The sequence below is a fragment of the Megascapheus bottae genome, chromosome 21 (assembly GCF_031878675.1).
Source record: "Megascapheus bottae isolate mThoBot1 chromosome 21, mThoBot2.hap1, whole genome shotgun sequence".
Classification (NCBI taxonomy): Eukaryota; Metazoa; Chordata; class Mammalia; order Rodentia; family Geomyidae; genus Megascapheus; species Megascapheus bottae.
Genome location: NC_143529.1, coordinates 32,552,448 through 32,561,297, shown reverse-complemented (window position 1 = coordinate 32,561,297; position 8,850 = coordinate 32,552,448). Strand labels below are relative to the sequence as shown.

Sequence of the window (8,850 nt, the reverse complement as noted above, 5' to 3'; positions counted from 1 at the left end):
TGCGGGTCGCGGGTTCGGACCTGCGCCCCTGCGTCCCCCGCCCGCGCCCCCGCGCGCCCCCCGCGCGCCCGGCGCCGGCTCCCGCGCGGGCGTGCGCCCCGGGCATGCTCAGAGCGCGCAGGTCCGGGCGGCGGGGGGAGGAGGGAGCGGCCGCCGCCGCCGTGCGCTCGCGGGCCGGGCGGAGCCGCGCAATCCGCTGGCAGCGGCGGCGCTAGGACGGCGGACGCGACCGGACCGAGCCCACAAGTTGTGGGCCGCCGAGTGCCGCGCGCGGCGTCCTCGGGCTCCCCACTCTCCGCGCCCACCCGCGCCAGGACGCGCGTCCCGCCGCCACGGGCCGACCCCAGATGTGAGAGCGAGGTCGCGGCTCCTCAGCCCGCCCGCTGCCAGACGCCGAGTCGCCCCAACGTCGCCTGGGCTGCACCCCGAGGCCGGAAGATGTGGCAGCCGGCCACCGAGCGCTTGCAGGTGAGGGGCACGCGGGGAGGCCGGGGGCCGGCCTGGAGGAGGAGGTGCCCGGCCGCCGGGACGGATGCGTCCAGAAACCAGCCGGGAAGATCGCGGCGGCGGCGGCGGCGGCGGGCTCTCACCCCGGCCCGGCCAGGGCACCGGGTGATGGACTTGACCCACGCGCCGCGCCGGCTTCAAGCTGCACAACTTTCGGCTTGGAGGTGTTGTGTGCGTGTTGGTGTAAATAAGGGACCATCTTATCACTGACTGGAGAGGGCATCGCGCGCGCGCGCGCACACACACACACACACACACACACAGGCAGATCTGGGGTTAGGAGTCCTGAATCCCCCCCATATATTTATTTATTTATTTATTGCCTCTAGGAAAGCCAGAAGAAATGATTTGTGAAAGAAAGCACCCATGTGCCAATCTGATTTGGAAATACCGAGCTTGGTTTGGCTTGGGCACTTGCATGCTACTTCGTTTCTTTCCCCCCTCCTTATTCATGGGTTTTTCTCTCCCCCTCCACTCCCGCCCCCCCCATCCAATCGCCTCCAGATATGACAAAGTGCAGTTCAGCCAAGAGTAGTTACGTCGTGGGTCATCCCATTAAAAGTTTATTCACTCCTGTCTCCTGCAGTTTGCTTCAGATTCCCGAGCTGAGGGAGCTAGGAAGGGCGGGGATGGCGAAAGTGACCGAGGGCTGTTCCTTTCCCACCCCGGCCCCCGCAGGGGTTTGTCCAGTGACCTTCTGGGTCCCTGGGGGGTTCCATGTCTGCCTTTGCGCACGGCCAGAGAGATCCAGAAGCGCTTTTCCCACCCATGCTGCTGCAGTTCAACTTCTGGCAGGCCTGGAGTCACTCTGGAGTCAAAACTTTGAAGACGTGTTTAAATGGGGAGTGTGGAGGGGGGGTAGAGGCTGAGCCTCCCCCATCGCCCCATCCGAGAAAGGACTTGGGTCAGAGGGGCCAGGAGCCGTGGCTGCGTGGGGAGGTTTCTCAATGAACAGTCTAAGCCCGGCTCACCCTGCCCTGCCTGCCAGTCCTGATCCCGATGAGGAGCAGCCGGTAGGGGGCAGCGCGCTGGGCTCAGGCTCAGGGTTGCCACACGGTCCCCTCCCGGCCCCCAGCTCCTTTTCAAGCCTTCCTGGGGAAGGCATCTGGTTTTACAGGGTCCCATGGCACAGCAAGCCAATTCTTTGGCATCTCAAACAGAAAAAGAAAGAAGGAAACCCAAGCATTAGCTTTGGAAATGGAAAAGGTGGGTGACCAGCCCTCAGGAGCCTGTCAGTATTTTATAAAGAGAATAAAGAGAGCAGCCATAGCACCCCTGCCCCGCCTCCGGCCACCAGGTTAAATATCCTTTGGCTAGATCGAGCAGATAGGATTTGCAGTCCTCTTTCTGTTCGAGGCATGGATTTGATCTCAGGAAGCAGAATGATCCCGAAGCTGGGGTTCCTATCCAAGCTCAGAGGGTAGCTCTTGGAAGGCCTTCCGGAGATGGAGCCCCCAGCTCCTCGAGGTGGCTTTCAGGGCCTGATGCTCAGAGCCCCTGCAGGGCTTGTGGATCCGGGTCTGGTGAAGTTATGTCTACCAGCCTGTTTCACTTAGCAAAGCTTCCCCACACGTGACTCTTGGCAGGCAGGCATTCTGGCTCAAGTCCCTTCTCTCCTGGCTCCCTCTGGCAAATGCACACATGCACAGTTTGGTGTGAGCCTGGCTGATGATTTACATGTGCCTTGAGGTGGTGTCATCGCTAGGTGCCATGTTGAAAGAGCTTGGGTTTCAGGCTTGTGAAAGTTCTGGTAAACAGAGCTTATGGCTGAGTAAGATCAGGTCACTGTTACGGGATCCTAACCCAGGCTCTGAGGCACTGAGAGGGTGTCGACCTTTTGTGCCCCAATCTAAAGTAAAACGGTTTCTTTCTAGAGAGAAAAAAATCTCAAGCCTTGAAAGGATACAAGAATGAACCAAAAAGGGGCTGGGGGGGGTGTGGTTTTTACTGATCAGGACTCCTTCTTGGTAGTTTCTGGATTCTTCTAGAAAACATCCTATTTGTGCTTTTCCTTTTTGTCTCTAGGAAAGGGAACTGTGGAGCATGAGGTGGTGAGAGTAACCACATTCCTTGTGGTTGTTGTTGTTTTTGTCATGATTTCTGTTGGCTGGCTGGGAGTTTTTTCTTCTTCCTTTGGCTCCCAAGTCTCCATCATAAAGAAATGTTCCCTTCCATTTCTGAGGAGGAAAATGCTTGTCTGCATCCAGGTGTGTGCAGATGGGGAGGCTCAGGACACAGCAGCAACAGCAATGGAGAATGGCACTGGATGGGGAAGGGATGACAAGTTCTGCTCTCCAGGGAAGTCTGAGCACCGCCTTCAAATTCAGATCCATTTTTTGATCTCTTCATACTAATGTATTCATTTGGTTGTCCTCGTGAATTTGCAGTACCAACATTCTGATGAGATGCATGAGGAAGAAGGGAATGCTTCAGGCACCTTTCCCAGAGTTTTCTGGTAGAACCCAGGGACTCAACTGTGCCAGTGCCTAGAAGCAAGCGAGGGACGGAAAGCCAAAAAGCAACATCCTTATTTAATTGAGTGATTAGTTCATATCAGACAGTGCACATCTGAGAGCTATGTGAGGCAGTGTGCTGTGGCTTGATTTTACTTAGCAATGGGAAACTTTCTCCGCGGACCAATTATTATGTCTTCCAATTATTGTGTCTTCCGTGAATGGATGAATGGTTCGAGGATTAAGGAGGTCTTTGATCACATTGGATTATCATTATCATCACACACTTATATATAAAAAAACCCAAACAAACGAGTGTGCATGTTTTCTGTTTTAAGGTTTAGTTCTCTGACCCAAATCCAGGCGTGGGCTGAGTGGGGCCATTTCTCATTCAGTCACAGGAACTGTGGCTACTTCATCTGCTCTCTTGAATGCTAAAACTTCTCCTGCATCTTGTCTCAGTGGAGCTCTCGCTGGGCGCTTCTGCTGGTAGAAATGTAACAGCGTCAGAGGGATGTGAAGACTTCAATTATCACCCGAACTTTTTACAATGTAAATATGATTTCTTCCCTTTCACTTTCTTCTCCTCTGCATAGCCAGCTGTGTGTGTGTGTGTGTGTGTGTGTGTGTGTGTGTGTGTGTTTCAAGGACTCAAGAGAGCTCTAAATTTTTAAAGAAGCAGATTTGAAACAGACTCATTGCAGAAAAGTAAAAGGATCTTTTCCAGTAGAAAGAGACTTTTTATAATAGGCATGCGATTCCATCTGCCCTTGAGATTTGAAAATGTTTCTTAATTTCTAGATTGACTTACTATTATTTGGTTTTATTTACCAGTACTAGGATTTGAACTCAAGGCCTCACTCTTGCTTGGTTGCTAAGCTGGCATTCTACCTCCAGCCTAGCTTTTTGCTGTTTAGTTTGGAGATCAAATCTTGAGGACTTTTCAGACTGGCCTCGAACTGGGATCTCAGCCTCTTGAGAAGCTAGGATTACAGGCTTAGTCATAGAAGCTCAGTATTGATTTAATTGTTGTGTTGGATGGAACCCAACACGTGAGGCGATAGGTTGACTTCACCCCAGGAAACACAGGAAAGTTCTGTTCCCTATAGCAAAAGTCTTTGGAGAGATACTGGATACATTTTCTGGAAGCTAGGGAAGGTTGGAGAACAGGAGAAAGGTGAAACAAAACTAAGCTCAAAACAAAGGAGACCAAAGCATTCTTAATGATGTATTTATTCGAAGGATGGAGCAGACTTGATTGCAGGAATGCGTGAGAAATAAGTTGGAGCAAATTCTAATCAGAGTCTGTATCATTGTCTTCTCCTAAGGCATTCTATGAGATTTCCAACTCAGCCACTTGGCCATCTTCCCTGAGTTTATAATTTTTCAATGGTTGATCCAGAAGATACAGAACTTCTCATCCATGAAGCTGGATTTTGGTTTCTTGGCCAGGATTGGCCATTCCCCAACTATATCCTCTTCCTTTTCCCTTCTCTTTTTTTGTTCAATGTCTCTTCATGGCCATTTCTTAAAAAGGAGTAGAACAAGGAAGCTGAAGAAGAAAACCCCAAACAGAGGACCTTTCTTTAGGCTTATGAGACTTTTGGCAGCTACAAAGGTCAATTTACTTAAAACTATATGTTACTTGAGGAATGAAGGAGGATCCCAGTTCCTCTTTCTCCAGTACTGGCTGGCGTTTGCCCTACCTTTTCGTGTCTGACAGTGTGGATTGTTACAGATTTATTTCTCTATCGTTGTGCTAGTTTCCCTGTTCTCTGAAGTGAGACTGATGAACCGTCTCATGCCTCCGCAGAAGACACAGAGAACACTGGACACTGTTCAAGGCAGACCGCATGGACAACCAGAAGAGAGGCAGGGCAAGGAGATGACACAGCCTATTCTTATGAAGTCTTCTGTGTGTGGCGGGGTGGGGATGGAGACAGGCACTATCTTGAGGACTTTCATTTGATTATCTAGCTCATTTAGGTCCCCTAACACTTTTTTTCTCCCATTCTTATTTTATAGATAAAAGATCTAGAGGCCAGAGGTGATATGGTTTGGCCAGAGTGAGGCAGCAAGAAATACATGGAGCTAGAATGTGGCTGATGTGGTTTGGTTTTAAGCTTCATTTCCTACTCACTGCACTGTTGGGTAGAAGAATGGGCTAAAGTACAATACTATACAATGTGTAGAGCCTGATGCTATGAATCAACAACACAGGAACAATGGCGGCCTTGTTGGTGCTAAGAGGCTTCTGGAGCACTTCCTGTGGCCACAACTGGGCTTCCTGTGTTGATTCAAGGCCCCAGGCTCTCATGTTGGATGGCCCAAATCTTTGGAAGCAATGAATTGCTGTATCAGATGTAATCTGAAACTCTCCAGAACCCTGGAGACTCCTCAACTGGAACAGATGGTATTTATCCAAACTGGCAAACTTGAAAGGTGGTAGCTAAGTTGGATAACCTACGTCGACGCCCCAAGTTCAGGCACAACATGGAGGCAGTAAGGTTGGGTAGTTGCAGGAGTTGTTTAACTTGTAATGAAGAAGTAGCCCCTGCTCTTAGTGAAGCACAATTTCCTCACCAAATTGATGGTGCTTTTTTTTTTTTTCTATTCCTTCCATCCCTTAGGGTTGAGAAAGTATGAACATGGGGCCTTATGGTACATAAAGAAAAGTTGGGAATTTAAAAAAAAATAAAGAACAAGAAAAGTTGGAATTAGCTTCTCTCAGAAGTAAAATGCTGTGTTACTTCATTGAATCGTGCTCCAAGTTAGTGACCAAAATCTCTACCAAGTGATTTGCAAAATGCTAGCCTTGGAGAAATGAAAATGCTCCCTGCTCCAGCGGTTATCCATTGCCTAAAAGCTGGCGATTTCATGTTTACTGTACCGGGTTATCTCTGTGCGTTAGGCAACTTGTGCCTTTTTGTTTGATGTTCCAGATTAGTGGTTTCTTCTCTTCCCAAACACTGCCTTGCCTTCTATCCTGGAAATGAGCTGGCAAGAGTCAGCCCGACAGCCGGAAGCTTCTGGAGACCAAGCTGCCTTCCACAGGAGTATTTCACCCCAGGAATAGCAGCGGTCCCCAAGCTTGTTAGTGGTCAGCAAATAAAACGAGTCCAGAAACACTCAATGGCTGCTGTGTGCATCTCAGTTCCTCTGGGCACGAGTCTAAACGGAGGCTTTATGCAAGCAGAGCGAGAAGAAATAGTTGGGATGTTTGTCCAAAGACTTCCCCATAGTCTTGTGGAATTAACTAGAAAACAAGTTGGAGCCCAAATTAGCTTCTAGTTAGAGATAAATCATCACAGGCTATTTGCTGGGTCTGGAGAAGGAAGGCGTGAAGGACAAGGGACAAACTTGCTTTGTGCTTTTAACACCTTTTGATACTTGCTTGTGTCAGGAAGCTCTTGTGTGTTATGCAGGCACCCTATGGGGCTCAGGTATTCAAATCTGTGCTTGAAGACCCAGGCTTGCCTGCTGTCTTGTGTTTGAAGCCTGTAATAAGATAGACTGCAGTGAGGAGCAGGTTGTTTTCTGGTCTGGGTAAAAGCAAGTATAAATGGCCTTGGCTTAACTCGCTTCGAGGCAATGTTTCAGCTCAGTTTTCTAACTCCTCTGCTTTGCTTTCCCAGTCTTTAAAATGGAAGCATCTGCTGTGCAGAGATTTTGGCATAGAGTAGGAGCTTAGTAAAGAGGAGCATGCTGACCAGGTTGGTCACTTTTGGAAGAGGGCACTGTGCTTGTGGGCCTGAGCTCCAGTCCACTCTCTCCCCATGGTCTGGTGTTAGCTCTCAGCCCTCTGCATGGAGTTCAAGGCAGCAAGGGCTCCCTCTACTGGACACTGCCATGGACTTAGAGGACTCAGATCCAGCAAAGGCTCCTGGTTCCAAGCCCATCTTCCTGTGACTATGTTTGCTCTCACTGTTTTTGCCTACGAAGAAGATCCTTGACTCCTCGACTCCTCGTGTCATGGGTCCACGTGTCGTGATGCACGTAGTCTTTGGCTTTCACCTGGGGAAGCTCTTTGGACACATGTTTCTCTTCACAATTGGGGCCCAGGGTTCAGCTCTGTCAGTCTCAGGCAGCTTTGATGGTGACTTAGCCCGGGAGGCTGGGAGGTAAGCTGGGTCTTGGAGGACCTTTCAGAAGCCCTCACCACCTGGGTCCCCTCCTGGAACTGCAACGGTGTGGAGAGACCTAGAACATCCTGCTGGGCGGTGGCCTCCATCTCAGAATGACGGTAAGCCTTGTGTCACTGATGTCTCCAGGGAAATCACGAGTTAGGAAGTCTGTGCACCCTTTGGGGCTAAAAGCCCATGGCCCCAGGAGAATTTTGGGTTCATCAAGTCAGACTGAAAGCCACGGGACGCAGTGGCTCCAGGTTATCCTCAACTGGATGGTCACATTGTCTCCAAGCCTTCTCAGTGATGTGAGTCCAGGTTTGCTTTCAAGTATGAAGTATACTAGTGATTCTTTGGTTCAGGCTTATAATCACACTATCACCATTACTATTATTATTAGTCATAATCATAACCACCAACTTCTTTTTGTGTGCCAGTCCCAGGGCTTGAACTCAGAGCCTGGGTTTTATGTTCAAGGCTCGGGCTCTGCTACTGGAGCCACAGCTCTACTGAGTTTTCTTTTCTTTCTTTCTTTTTTTTTCCTTTTCTTTGCTTTTTGTTGGTTAATTGGAAACGAGAGTTTCACAGGCTTTTCTGCCCAGGTTGGCTTTGAACTATGATCCTCAGATCTCAACCTCCTGAGTAGCTAGGATTACAGGTGTGAGCCACCAATGCTTGGCAGTAGCCAACTTTTACTGAATACGTACTAAGTTCTTTTTTTTTTTTTTTGCCAGTCCTGGGCTTGAGCTCAGGGCCTGAGCACTGTCCTTGGGTTTTCTCAAGGCTAGAGCTCTACCACTTGAGCCTCAGCACCACTTCCGGCTTTTTTCTATGTATGTGGTAGCGAGGAATCGAACCCGGGTCTTCATGCATGCTAGGCAAGCACTTTAACCACTAGGCCAAACTCCCGGCCCCCGTACTAAGTTCTTGACACTTATCTGTCCTCCCTGCATAGCGTGGAGGAAGATCTGGGATGTGCAGCCAGCTCACTGGTTCTAGAGTCGTTGCTCTTGAGAATTCTCTTGTATCATTCATCAGATCTTTTCTTTATGGAGAAAGTATATTTAATCCCTGAGCACAATGCCAAAGGACATTGTTATAGATTGATGTGATGGGCTCCTGTAGGTAATTTTGCTGGAACCCGTTAGCTGTCCCTCATTCCTGAACATTTTCCTTTGCTTTCATACTCTGATTTGATCAAGAAGCAGAAAGCTTTTTCCTGGTTTCAGGAAGGATGGCGTAGGTCATTGGTGCCCATCTCATCACACATATCTGTGGGTTGTAAGAGACTAGTGTTTAACCATTGGAATGTGAGAGGTTGTCTAGTAGGGAATGGCTTTCCTTTGGGAATAACAAATGAAGCGTCTCTAAGAAATAGCCCTTCCCTGATTTTCTTTATTATCATCTGTCCTGAGCTTGGTGATGACGTCTGGAATTGTAGTAACCATATGGTGATTGGAAACCAACCAACCGTCAGACTACAACCCAACCTTTTAAGGAAGCTGTAGTGATAAGATGAAAAAGAAATTAGATCAATACATAGCATCTGAAACTATGTTCAAATAAAAAGTGAAGTTAGAAAATATTCTGCTTTTTTCAGCCTATATGCTTTACTGGTGGAAATTGTTGTATTTTGGCACAGCTACTAAGAGACAACAATGGATGCTCTGACCAGGTCTCCATGACTCATTACTGTGAGTTGAACTGTAGCCTCCCAAAAGGTAGGAAGACACAGTGCAGCCTCTTTGGAAATAAACTTAGGCAGT

General features: G+C 48.9%; 1 protein-coding gene across 1 annotated transcript in view; it reads left to right on the top strand.

The window, feature by feature from the left end:
- The first annotated feature begins 200 nt into the window (after window positions 1-200).
- The window catches only part of Pid1 (phosphotyrosine interaction domain containing 1), a 223,554-nt gene continuing 214,904 nt past the window's right edge, over window positions 201-8,850 (top strand). Inside the window, exon 1 of the mRNA XM_090354956.1 lies at window positions 201-468. Within this exon, the coding sequence (XP_090211082.1) occupies window positions 439-468 (30 nt within the window). The 5' untranslated portion in view covers window positions 201-438. The remainder of the gene's footprint in view (window positions 469-8,850) is intronic.